Source organism: Numenius arquata, chromosome Z, assembly GCF_964106895.1.
Source record: "Numenius arquata chromosome Z, bNumArq3.hap1.1, whole genome shotgun sequence".
NCBI lineage: Eukaryota > Metazoa > Chordata > Aves > Charadriiformes > Scolopacidae > Numenius > Numenius arquata.
The window spans coordinates 38828006-38842076 of NC_133616.1; the positions used below are offsets into that span (position 1 = coordinate 38828006).

Consider the following 14071-nt stretch of genomic DNA (forward strand, 5'->3'; position numbering starts at 1 on the left):
CCACAATGGCGGGTGCCCAGAGATAACAGAAAACAGGTTTTAATGGTCATGGGGCCAGAGTTGTCCTCGATTTATGGTATTGTCTTCAAAGTGGGGTTGCAGTACAGGATAGAATGTCAGGGGAAGGCTGCAGCAGTGAGAAGAGACGGTCAGTCCCTTCATGTTGCTATCAGCGTAACTCTGAACATCACTGGTATTGCAAATAGGATGGCACAGACCATGTTGGACTCCTGTATCCCATCTACAGTGTCCATCAGTGTGGATCTAACCTGGTTACATCTGCTGAAGCTGAATGGAACCTTCCTGGGGAAAAATTCTATGTGAATTATGTGCAATGCTCTTCCTACTTCTTTTCACAGAATCACAGAATGATATGGGGTTGGAAGGGACCTCTGGAGATCATTTACTCCAACCCCTCTTATATTCCTAAGTAAGTTACTCCTTCATCCTGCCTTTTCATAGCTCAGTTAATCTTAAATTTATTTTTCACTCAGTAGCACCACCTCAGCTGAAACACATGCTGTGGGTCCCCCGCATGTGTCCCTCAGCAGGCCAATCTATAGGCTTTCAGGTGTTATCCGGGGAGGTGGTAAGTCCAAGCTGGGTAATCCAATTTTTTGAGAATTGCACTAATGAGTTGGAAGCTCTTCAGGCCATTCACAGTGCAACAGGAAGCTGAGGTGGCCATGATTTAGCAAGGTTTGATCTTTCCTCGGTGTTGTTTTCCGACTGGCTCTCTCAGCTGTTGTGTAAAGCGTCCCTGATTCTTGTAATACCTAAACATATTTCTGCGTAACACGCATCCTAGTTGAACCCTTGTGATCCACTCTGTATGCTTTGAATTACCAGTTCTTTTGCTTTCCTTTCTCATCTCTTTAACATTTTACCTCAGTCTTTGAGAGCTGCTCGCGCCTTCTGCCAGTCCTGAAAGAAAAGAGGCCCTTTTGAGGGGACATAGCTCTAATCAAAGTGCTTAAGCTGCAAGAAAGGCAGGATGTATTCAGGACTTGTCTTCACCCTTCCCTTGGGGCTGGCGTTGCTTTGCATCTCTGCTGTAGTGCAGTTGCTGGTACACGCTGTCCTGAGTTGTCCGGTTCCCTCTGTCCATCGTACGGGAACAGAAGGAGGCATCTTAAAAAAATATCTGGGGTTTCCTGCAGTTCTTTTTCACCTGCACAGAAGCTGGGCACTGTTGTGCTGCACGTTGAAAAATGCAAGTCAAAAAAAGGGATTTTTAAAACCCATTGGTGGTGTGAGATCTTGTCCTCGCTGTTTCCAAATCAAATGTCCGTGGGTTGCTAATAAAATGGGTGGTTCTGTTTTTTCCTAATTATTGTGTCTCAGTGATGAGATTTGAGTTCATCCCTCTTCAGCATTGTCAGTAATGGTGAAACTTCATGGAGGAACTGTGATGGGGCAGACGCTCGCCTCCCAGCCTTTGGTGGTTTCAGGTGTAATGGTCTGGAACTTGGTAAACAGCCGTGGCTGTGCCTTGGTGCCAGCCCCGTGGTGTCAAATAATAACATGTTTTCATTATAAAAGTGGTTTCCTAGTTGCCATGTAGTGCTAGAGATTGCACAGAGGTGATGAGGGGCTTAGTCACAGCCATGAAGGGCTGGTAGCCTGTTGTGACTGTAGTGCCAGTTGAGTTCGGCTGTATTGCTGTGGTCTGACTGTGGGTATAAATTTTTCGCCAGGCTGGCTGGGGTGGGACAGTCTCAAGTTTCATCACAGTCCGACTGCTATAAACTACTGCATTTGTTTACGTTATATTAGCAGTTTAACACCTAAAGAGGGGTAGAGGACCTTCTAGCAGTACACCCCAAGTGCCGATGAAATACATCCATCCCTCTCCCTGCTGGCTAACAAGCATTTTGGAAAGGCTGGGTGGTGGTGGCAGGTGACCCCAGCTCTCTCAGCGAGCTTGCAGCTCCCTCCTTGCCCCTGCTCCGGCCCTTCCTGCACCCCTCGTCGTGCCAGCACTACTCATGAGGCTGCCCCAACACAGAGGCAGCCATGGGGCTTGGTGAGCAGGGAGTGCTCCTGGCAGGCTGGGTGGGATCTGGGGCTGCCACCCCAGGAAAGAGGAGCCTGCAGCAGAATGGAGCAGCCTAACGTGGTTTGGGGCCAGGAGTCGCATCCCGTCTCAGTGCTGGGAGGGCAATGACGACGGCTGCCAAGCCATCCCCTGCAGCCCAGCTGCTCCTTGCTGCCCGGCCCTGGGGAAACCCAAGCTTCTGGTGGTCCCTTTGGCTGCTGTTGCAACCTCCAGGGCAACTAACCAGGTGATAAGGCTGGCGTTGCAGGCTGTGTCCTGGGACGGGAGGCTGAAGGCATGGACAGACCTGGTGGAGAGCCCGAGGGTGTGCTCAGGTGGCCTCCATAGCAAAGGGGCAGGAGGACATTTCTGTCCACAGTGGCTGCTCCCAGGTGATGGCTGGCTCTTCCTCCAGCTGGGCTCAGGCGGGTGTTTGTGGGTCTGTGGCATTTGGTGGGTTAATGGTGTGACTTACATTTGAAAACAAGACAGCACCGCAAAAAGAAAGCTTTTATTTTTATTTTTTTAATTTTAATTTTAATTTTAATTTTTATTTTTATTTTTATTTTTATTTTTATTTTTATTTTTATTTTTATTCTTATTTTTATTTTTTATTTTATTTTGCAAGGTGGTGGGGTGGGCAGAGCCGAGGAAGGTGGTGAGCTGTGGCCATGTGGGAAATAAACAGGTGGGACCATACTTTCAGCCTCCTCAGAAATCATCCCTCTGTGCTCCCTCTCACTTTGGAAAATGGAATTTCAGTCCTGTGACAGTCTGCCTGTATTGCAGTCTGTGTGAGGGCTGCTGTACGCAGCTGTCAAGCCCATGAAGATTTTATTACAGTGTGTGACAAGCAATGGAGCAAAAAGAGCAGTGCTGTCAGGGGGGACAGTCAACAGTCATGTGGCTCCAGAGGTGAGCTGTGTGGGTCCCTCACATCCTTTACGCTTTATAGTATTACAGTTTAATGCAGATCACTATCAAGCTGTGACGTAATAGGGCCCTTCATGCTTCCTCCAGCTGAATTTTGCAAACTGCCTTTGTTTTCCATTTTAGAGACTTCAGATATATCCTGTCTTCAGAGAGCCACCTCTCTAGTCAATATTAATCCTCCTGTTGTGAAAATATAAAACAAACAAAGCTCTGAAATTTACCAGCAGGTAATGTTCTTCTCTTCCTCCTCCTGGTTTAAACTGGGAAGAGCTTTGTTCTGTATAATTTTGAGTCCTTTGATGGAGGAATGCGTTTGTAACAGCACTGGGTGATTGACCTGTGTGATCACTCAGTGCCAGGTAGATGAGACCCAGTGCCAAAAATAGCAAGTTGATTACCTGTCTGCTAACACCAAGCACTGGAGAAAGAAGCAGCGCTGGCTTCCACTGATCCTGAAGTGGAAATCTGAGCAATACTTGAAGCACTGTATTGACCCTCTGAATAATACACCTGAAGCATCATTTTCTTATGGCTGCCTCGATTTTCACTTCTTTAAAATAACTTGCAACAAGATCATCTCAAACGGGACATGTAACTTGCCTTGAATTGGTGGGATTTTCTGATTATATTGCATTAGTTCATAAAAGAAGACCAAATGCTTGATTTTCTTTGGCATATGAATGGTACTACTGACTCCAAAATACTGTTGGTGAGACAGGCAGGCTTGTTCATTCAGGAAGCCCTGCAATTTTTGTCTCCAAAAGAGATGCAGTAAAATAAGACCATTTTTATATTTAAGTATTTATAATAATTTGCAAATATAATTTGGATTAATTTGCCATTTCTTACTCTATTACTGGTGCCTGCTCTTGTTTGCCACAAATTTTTTGTGTCTTACAATTTATTCTGCAATTTGGACTGTTTTCCCTTAATTACAGTCCTTAGAAGATGTCTTTCTGTATCTTTGTGTATGACTTGGTTCTTCTATAATCCACATCTTTTGCTGACCATTGAATTTGCTTTGTAAGAGGAGATGATATGTGGTATTATATCATATTTTAATGCTGGCAATGTAGGACAAGTGTTGACTTCTAGCAAGGTTGTTGACATAAGCTTTGGGCACAGATTTTTTCATCACATGTATGGGCCACAGTTATGAAACAGCCAGATCCAAACTTTTTCAGTAATTGCTGTGCTTCTGGAGTAGTGGATTTTAAAAGGGCCTATTCTAGGCGGAAGGCCGAATTGCGTTTCACGTCCTGTTTGTCAGTTTCAGTTGGGGAATGGTCCCAGAGGCCTCTTCTTCAGTGATTTGCAGGTGTCTAATACCAATATAGGATTTTTAGCAATGTTTTTTGAGCCCTGTTTCAAGGATAGGGCTGAGGAAGATAAATTGTGATTTGAGATTTCTTATGTTTAGCTCATTTGCAAAAGCCTGGGCTGTTGGCAGAAATGTTAAAGTAAGGGCCTCTGTGGCCTTCCCCCTCGAGTCCAGCGGCACGGGCTGTGCAGGGGGACAGGAGACTCTGCTCCGACCCTCCAGCTGCAAACAAGGGGACCCTCCACGAGCACCTGCACCCTGAGCTGGGCACGCTCTTCGGGCAGTGCTATTTGATGTGTTTTTCCAAAACATTACACGTTCAGGGATAGCAGAAAGGCTTAATTGATTAAATCAACCTAATAAGTTAATAAACTGAAAAAGTAATAAATTAATTAAAGGCCTATTCTTTCAGCCCGGGCTGAGCTTTCCATCCACTGGCTAGCTCTGTACTCCAGGCATCGAGCTGGAGATTCTTTGACAAGGGGAGAATTTTGTATTTAGTATTTCCTGCATTTTGTTGTCACGATCCCACTGGTGTTTGTGTTCAGAAATACTCTGCCAGTTGTGTTGCATGGTCTACTCTGAGATCACAAGCAAGATTTTGGAAAGCACATTGAAGTCAAAGGGTTTTCCTTTTATTGGCTAAGTTTGGGATCCAAATATTGGAAACATTTTTATGAGCCTTCTGGCCCCAGTCCAGAAAAGCACTTAGGCATACACACTTAGCTTTTAAGTGCAGTTGATTAGATGTGAAAGAAAATGCCATAGCATGCTGTTGGTTGAAGGCTGAATTTATTTATTTCTGAGAAGCTGACATGCTCCATTTGTGCTAAGGAAAATAATCTAAAATCTCTCTTCAGTATGACTGAAGATTTTTAACAAGTTCTGTTATCCCTCTCTGACTTTAGTCTGTGTTTGCCCTGCTAGCAGGTGACTTCCGTTAGTGTAGGTAGTGTCTCTGTGAAGATCTGAGGATATGTTTACAGTGGATGTGTTTGAATTAATTACCAGGAAATAATCACAGAAATTCTTCTGTGACCTGAAATGATATGTTATCTTCAAAAGGGGAAAATAGAGCAACTTTTCAGTGCTATTGAATCTGCAGTCTGCCTGCAAAGGCACTTTGGGATTAACTGATAGTTGTTTTATAATTTGGCATGGTGAATTGGTGCACAACAGTGGAAGCATTCAAATGAAATTATTTGCACAATATCTTTGTAAGTCTTTTTGAAATGTGGTGATTAAAATTTTCTTGCAAATTCAATTACTTATAATGCAGTATTTCCACAGATGTGTAGAGTCCTGAACGCTTGGGCAAAGAAGTAGGTAAGAAAGATTGGGAAAGCAAAAGATGCTAGTTAGTAACAGATGTCCTGATGTACTGTAGTGATGGAGGTGAGGGGAACCACAGCATGTCTGTGTTACAAAGCCAGGCTGCTGTCCTCTGACAGGGTAGCCTGAACACAAGGAAATATTAGAAGACCTGAGAGTTTCTTGAAAACCTCACATTGGGTTCATATTTTATTGCATATGACGCTGGAGTTTTACAATGCACTTCTGCCCTATGTAGATCCCCAGAGGTGTTCTTTTTTACAATCAGTTGTTATATTACTTCATACTATAAGCGTGCATGTAATGGATGCTGAACCAGAAAGTTCCTGCCCTGAAAAGCTTATGCAAGACAGCCTGTTAAGTTGGAAATCTCTTTAATGCTGGCAGTAATTTACTAGTTGCCATGGGATGCAGAAATACTGCTGAAGTCCTGTTTTTCACTGAAGAATTATTATTGATAAGATGATGACACCTGTGAGTCCACCTTAGCTTTTATAGCTCAGGAAGAGTTTCCAGGGGTAAGGGTTCAAGAGATACCAACGTGCTTATAGGCTGAACTCTTGTGAAATAGTCTTGACTGTTAGCTTACAAGAACTCTGGCCGCATTTCAGGTGTCTAGTGTTCTTTCAAGTGACTTGCTGTATGTGTAGTTAATTTTTAAAAGGGTTTAAAATGTTTTAGCACACTCTGCTGAATACAGAGGCTGAATTCTTGCAGTGGCTATAATAAGGGGAAGTTCTTTCCCTCCTTTCATTGTGTGTTTGAGTAAGTGTTGGTCACACGCTGCACTGCACTGACTTCTCACAGGTCTGCTTCCACCTGAAGATGGTGTATCCCTCCTTCCCAGGCACTGAAAATCAGTTTTGGATTTTTTGGGTATTTCTGTTTCTTGCCATCAGCAGTAAAGGTTCTTTACAGGCACTATATCAGTATACTGGAGTCCTGTGGCAAATCTATTAGCCCCAGGATTATCTGTTGCTATTTATGAGTATTTGCTTTCATCTAATAATTTTGACAGTAACAAATAATTTTTTATCTGGAAAAAGAGTTATAGGATGTGTAACTACATTTTTTTTTCCTAAGAATCTGCCAAGCCTGCTCAGCAATACAAAAATAGTGGCTCCAATAGTTAAGATCTTTAGGAAACCCCAAATTCTCGAGAAGTGACATAAGAAAGAGGTTGTGTGTAGTGTATTCAGTACACAGTCAGTGTGTGCAGAGCTGAGTTAACAGCGCTTAGCAGCACTGTTCAGCTCTTGAAGTAGTGTTTTGGCTAAGACACAAGACAAATTTTTTGCTCTCTGTTATCAGTACAAATTTGTTGCAGTTTCAGTAAGCGACTTATAATTTGATTGTTCTGGCTAGGTTCCTGCACAACTGTACTTTGCCTAAATGAACTAACCTGTTACTTAAACTGGCTAGTCATATGATTTCACATTACCTGCCCCTGTCTGGATGGATCTACCATGTGTCAGTAAAGGCAGTTGCTGCTGTTTTGTCCAATAAATGGTTATATTTCAGTAATGAATGAAATTGTTCTGACACAGAGGTGTGTGCCTCTTAATTTCCTTTTGCAGGGAACTGAGCAGTGTGTGGAGTGCCATGCGGTTTCATTAGAAATTGTGTGTATCTATGCCTTTCACCCCAAAGGGGACATAAGTACAGCTAATGGTACTAAAAATTTGTTGATAAGTATTGGCAGTGTAACCTAGTTTCCCTGAGTTTGGTACTCAACCAATGAACAGTGCTTATTGTCTCGTCTTGAAGGGGCTGAATGTTTCTTGCAGATCTTGGTTTAGTAAAGCATAATTCCGGAGCAGGACATTAGCCCCTACTTATCAGTGTTTAATTGGTGCAGTGCATCAAAAGGCTTTGACTCTGGCAAGTCCCTTCCGAGGGGGTGGGGTGGGCTGGGGCAGAAGAAAGCAGCAGCAAAAATTGGAGCATTCACGCGTTTGCACTGGATGGGTAGTAAAATCAGTGCGGGCGCCAGTACAGCGGATGATCGCAGGGAGACGTCGCCCCGACCTCTGAGAAGGGTGAGCCAAGCGCTGTGTTCCTGCTCGGTCACCCATGCGGGACAGTGGCACGGTCACGCACCTCGCTGGTGGCACCCCTGGATTTTGGCGGAGAGATTACCTCTGTTCTAGGCTGTGGTTTTAGGTTTTGTCTGCTCTCACTCCCCATCAGCAAGGATTTTAAAGACATTCGTGGTGCAGGTGTTTCTCTAAATTTTATGCTCTGATATCTTTCTCTACTTCTCGAAACCTTAATTTTTGAACATTACTTATGTTTAACCAAATTTGACCTGACGATGTCCCTTTAATACCATATTACGCAAGGATCTCGGACATTAAAGATATTAGAGAAGTGATTAAAAGCAATTTTCTAAAAACTACTCATGTGCCTTAAATGTCAGAGCCAAACTCTTGCCACTCCATTGACTAAATCAGTCTAGAAATCTCCAAAGCCTCTTCTGTGGCGGGGAAGTATAAGCAGCAATCCTAATCCTCAGACTGGCGAGAAATGAGAAGGCAAAACTCCCAAACAAAGGTCTCAGGACTTTCTGGAAGGAAAATTACAATATAAACTTGGCTTCGGGTCTTCTGTATATCAGAACAGAAATTTGCCAGTCAAAAGAAGCATGTAGGTGTATTTTTGTCACCTTTAGGTTTTGGTGGTAGAAAGAATATGGGTTGATGCTGGCTGAGGTGTGTGTACCTCACTGTAGTGATGGGAGAAATTTTAATATGTAGTTGAAGTTTAATGAAATGACTACAGTTTTGAAATGTTAACCAGAGTTTTATGGAAGGAGATCATGTTACGTGTTACAGAGGTCTTTTACAAAGCTTGGAACCTAGAACAAACAAACAGCAGTTAGAAGTCTCCTCTTTTCATTTTTACTTGCCCAGCCCTGAACTTATGGATGACTGTAAAAAGCATGAAGGTTTAAAACCCTTTTCCTGATTTTACAATTAGCTTAGAAACCAAGTAAAGCCTTAAATTAAGAAATGAATGTATTGTTATGGTGTAAATTTTACATACTAAGTGAAGATTTCACCTTACATAAAATTAACAAGAATGGTAAATGTATTGCTTCTCACAGTGTTTCAGTTTTGAAATTTGTGCTTCACAAGATGAAATATAGTGATACAGTCTTATATTTTATTTTTTTCCTATGGTTGACTGAAATGTCAATATATATATTTTTAAGTAGTACCATCTGTTCAGGAACTTCATTAAAGAAAAAAATGGTGGACTTTGCAAACAATGTTTTTTTGCTATATTCACATTTTTATCATTTGAGATGAAAATAAATGTTAAAGTTACAGGCTTCATCAGGACCAGGTACAGATGATATTCTACCTAAGTACTGCTTTTTAAAATGTGAAAAGTACAAGAAGCAAGGAGGTGAAAGAGCGCAGCAAAGGCAACGCTCAGGCAAACTCTTTATGTAAATAAGCAAAGATTAATGTTGAAATACCTGGATGGGAAGATACTATGTTTCTTTGCAGGGCAGGATGAAAACTTCCAGTGTTGTATCAATTGCAGTTTGAAATGTTATTTTCAGTCCTATTAACTGCGAATCCTGATGTGGAGTTTACTGAGATGAGTGTTGTGCTAGGGGAGTCTATGCCACTGAGGGAGGTTCATCCTTGGTGCTTTGAGATTCAAATAAATTTCATGGTGATCTTGTTCATCTGAAATAAACGGGAATTTTGTCAGTGACCTCCACAGTAAGTTAGATTCATGGCATGTGATGCGAAGCTATAGTTTTGGGTTTTTTTCCATTGGCTTTGTTGGACCTTGAGTCTGACCCATTGTGACTAGAGTGGCCTGATCAGCTGTGGCCTGTGTTGGTGGCTGCCCTCACTGCCCCAGTTGCAGAAAAGCACAGGTGCTTTTGGACCACATTGAAAAAGGATACATAAAGCGTCCAGAATTTTAAGCATTGATATTTTTGTCCTTATCCAATCTGAAAAAAAGAGAATTTCATAAAACAAGGTATGTTTTTTAGCAGACAACTTAGGTGTTCAAAAAGCTGATAGTAGACAGGGAGCCTTTTCATCTCCCATATTAGATGTTGCAACTTGAACTCTCACAGTGTATTGCCATTGCTGAGGACTGTAAATTCTATTTTGGTTTGAAATAACCACACCAAACTGCTGTTGTCTACCAGATGACCTCTCCCCTCTTTAAAATTATTGATTTGTGTTTTATCTTGCATCATGTAACTTTATGATGAGGAACACTCAGCTTTGTGGATACTGTTTCCAAGTGTATTCACATATGGATTAGCTGAGTACCAGTGCCTTGCTCAGCTGGCAGCATGTTTTGCTGTTGGTCCCGGTGCTGATGTGATGTTTCCCTGTTACGCTGGGCTGTATATCTCCAGTGCTGGCCTTCAAACCTGGAAAGATACCCAGATAACACTTGATTTCCAGAATATGTCACGTGGGAGGAAAAGTAGCTCAAGGGAAGCTACCTGAGACTGAGATGCCAACAGCTTGCTCAGAATGACTTTGAACTGCTAGTCCTCTTACTAAACTTCAGTGTCAGCAGCTGGTTGTTGTTCTCTCACAAGGCTGAGCATGTTGTCTCAGCAAATGCTGTAACGCTCGTCAGCCTCTTGGTTATTCTGTCACACCCTTTCCTGTTAATGAGAAGTTTAGTAAAGTTCATTCTTATCCCATAACATAAAAAGATTTTTTGTTCCCTAGTTTTGGTTGAAAACTGATTACCAGAAATAGTAATGGGTTTTGGAAAAATCAGAATCCCATGGTATTGTAATATTAGAAACATTTCACTGTTCTGCTTGGTAGCTCAAACAACTAGAATAAAGTGGTTTAAGAAGCATGAAACAATACTGATTACTAATGAGAAAACTACTGAAAGGTTTTTGAGAGCAGTGTGTGCCTGCCCTCAGGTAATGAAATTTGCTTCACTGTTTCCAAGGTTTTTTTTTTCCCCCACTGTTTCTTTGGATTTAATTTTTGCACTTTGTCTTCAGTAGGTCTCTTTCTAAGATAACTTTCTTTCATGCCAGTGCACTGTCCAGCCCTGAGGATCTTCCACGCTGTTACTCTTTCATTCAAAGCTGAACCAGAAGCAGTTCAATTAGTTGCTCCCAGAAGAATACACATACTCACCAATACCAGCAAACTGCTTTTTAATGATCTCTTTCATCTTTGTTAGAGGGGACCTGTTTCAGAGCACATTAAAGCCAAAGGTAGGACTCCCATTAGTCTTGGTGGAAGTTGGGTCCCCCACCTGCAGACAAGCCGATAGTTCACTCAGGTAGCTTGTGGCCCTCCATAACTGTTTGACTAGCTGGGAGATTATGTGGGGGTATGTAGGGATGTGAAGCTGAAGTAAAAAAAACATCAGATGGGTCTGCTTTATTCATAATTTCATTCAGGAGATAAAAGAGAGGTATTCTGCTTTATAAGAATTATTGGTGAACTCCATCCATAGAAGGCTCCCAGCAAATACTCCTAATAAGTTGAATAAATGGCATACTCATGAACTGAATTATTTTCAAATAAGAATGGAGACTAGTACTAACCATATGAAATTTTCCAGGGTAGACATTTTGCAGAGGAACAATTGCCTTTAAACAAGAGGAGGGAATAAGGAGTCAATGTTTATTATTTGATTACTGTTTGCTTTGTATCCCTAACCATAAAACAAGACCCTCTTGTGCCACTGTGACCGTCCTTAACCACCAAGTGCTCCATCCATCAAATCCATGTCTCTCCAATTTAGAAATGAGGATGTTGTGTGGGAGAGTATCAAAAACTGCACAAATCACAGTAGATGATGTCAGTTGCCCTTCCCTTATCCACCAATGCTGTAATGCTGTCGTAGAAGGCTACCAAATTTGTCAGGCACAATTTGGCTTTAATGAAGCCATGTTGGCTGTCACCAATCACCTCCTTATTTTCCATGTGCCTTAGCATAATTTTTCAGAAGGATCTGCTCCATGATCTTGCTGGGTACAGAGGTGAGACTGATCAGCCTGTAGTTCCCTGGGTCTTCCTTTTTTTCCCTTTTAAAAATGGGGGTTATGTTTTCCTTTTTTCCAGTCAGTGGGAACTTCACCAGACTGTCACAACTTCTCAGATATGATGGATAGTGGCCTAGCATCTGCATCCACCAGTTTCCTCAGGACCTGCGGGTGCATCTCATCAGGTCCCATGGATTTGTGCACCTTCAGGTTCCTCAGATGGTCTCAAATCTGGTCTTCTCCTGCAGTGGGCAGTTCCTCATTCTCCCAGTCCCTGCCTTTGCCTTCTGCAGCTTGGGTGGTGTAGCTAGAGCACTTGCCAGTGAAGACCGAGGCAAAAAAGTTGTTGAGCACCTCAGCCTTGTCCATAACCCTGCTGACCATATCTCCTGTGTCCTTCCAGAGAGGATCCACATTTTCCCTAGTCTTCCTTTTATCAGCAACATACCTGTAGAAGCCTTTCGTGTTGCCCTTGACATTCCTGGCTAGATTAATTCTAACAGAGTTTTAGCTCTTCTAACCTGATCGCTGGTTGCTAGGACAATTTCTCTGTATTCCTCCCAGGCTACCCGTCCTTTATTCCACCCTCTGTAGGCTTCCTTTTTGAGTTTGAGTTTGAGTTTGAGTTTCTCCAGGAGTTCCTTGTTCATCCATGCAGGCCTCCTGGCATTTTTGCCTGACTTCCTCTGTGTTGGGATGCATCACTCCTGAGCTAGGAGGAGGTGATCCTTGAATATTAACCAGCTTTCTTGGGCCTCTCTTCCTTCGAGGGCTTTATCCCACCGTACCCTACCAAGCAGATCACTGAAGGGGCCAAAGTCTGCTCTCCTGAATTCCAGGGTAGCAAGCTTACTGTGCTCCCTCCTCGCTGCCCTAAAGATCTTGAACTCCACCATTTCATGGTCACCGCAGCCAAGACTGCCCTTGATCTTCACATTCTCCACCAGCCCCTCCTTGTTGGTGAGAACAAGGTCCAGCATGATACCTCTCCTCACTGGTTCCTCTGTCACTTGGAGAAGGAAGTTATCATTGATGCGTTCCAGGAGCCTCCTGGATTGTTTATGCCCTGCTGTGTTGTCCCTCCAACAAATATCAAGTGGTTGGAGTTCCCCTGGCCTGGTTCCCCCTGAGGACCAAGTCTTGGGAATGTGAGATTGCTCCTGTCTGTCTACAGAGGGCCTCATCCGCTTGATCTTCCTGGTCGGGTGGCCTGTAGCAGATCCCCACTGCAACATCACCTCCCCTCCCCTCCCCTCTCCTCCCTTCCTCTCCCCTTCCCTCCCCTCCTCTCCCCTCCCCTTAGTCCTGACCCATAAGCTCTTGGTTGGCTCCTCATTGATCCCCAAGATAGACAGTGAGATGAACATGAGAAATAATGAGAGAATAACGGTTGGTATAATTGTATTTACTCTTTATGATAAAATATCTGTCCATTGTGTGTTTCATTGTGTGGGTAGTTCCTTTGATGACAAAAAAAATAAATAAAATTCTTTGCTTCCAGTGCTTACTAACTTCAGTCCCAGAATTTTCAAAGTTCAGCATCCAAAAACTATCATTCCTTTGAGGGAATTTGATCCTGATAGACCTGAAGAGAAAGAGGTTCAAAGACTTCCAGTGAGACTCTTTGAAAAAAATCTGCGTACCACAGTTACTTGGCTGCAACAGGCTTCACTGAGACAGTGTCCACAGTGTCCCAGGAGGCCAGTGGAAAAATCCCACCTAATGTACAGTATAAGTGCTAGGTCTAGTCTTTACTCTCTGCTTTTGCATTTCGCTGTAGTCCTAGTTCAGCAAACCTCTAACCAGGATGAATCTGTTATTAACTCTGTTAAGGAAAAGAAGGAATCAACCATCTCTTTCCAGTAAAAAGAAAATCTTGCCATTTTGGACACTTGCAGCGTTAGTAGGATTGCCATTTGCTAGTCTTCTGGCAGAACGTAAGTACAGTCCTTTGAGCCGTTCTGATTCATCCTTACCAGTTCCTCCATTGTACATGTGTTTGACTGATCCTCTAAATAATTTTTGTATTTATTAGTGAGGGGTGGGAATAAATTTTGATTTTGATCTTTCTGTGCAGCTGTGTAAAGCTTGGGGGTGAAGGGCTAGGGCTGCTCAGAGCTGTAGCTTCAGTTTAGTGTTGGGTTTCATCTAACATGATGGGAATGATTCTGGTTTATGTGTTATGCGTATACAGCCATTTAGACATTAAAGTGCAATTTTTGGCATCATGCTCTTAAGTTGAGGAATGCAATTTTTCAAATGTCTTTTCAGTCCCCCAAATCTTGGATCGAAGAGGTCTTCAGTAAAAGAGAATGTGCACACATCATTCCCAGTTCAAAAGATCCTCACAGGTAAAACAATGAATTTCACTTTCTGTTACATTTAGAAAGAATCAGAAGATTTTTTAATGGGTGTTGTGTGTAGCTTGGATGAAGTTCTT

General features: G+C 42.7%; 1 protein-coding gene across 1 annotated transcript in view; it reads left to right on the forward strand.

Annotated features, from left to right (window-relative positions):
- Positions 1-14071, forward strand: part of TRPM6 (transient receptor potential cation channel subfamily M member 6) — an 88497-nt gene that overhangs the window by 4210 nt on the left and 70216 nt on the right. Inside the window, exon 2 of the mRNA XM_074166354.1 lies at positions 13903-13982. Coding sequence (XP_074022455.1) covers positions 13903-13982 — 80 coding nt within the window. The remainder of the gene's footprint in view (positions 1-13902; positions 13983-14071) is intronic.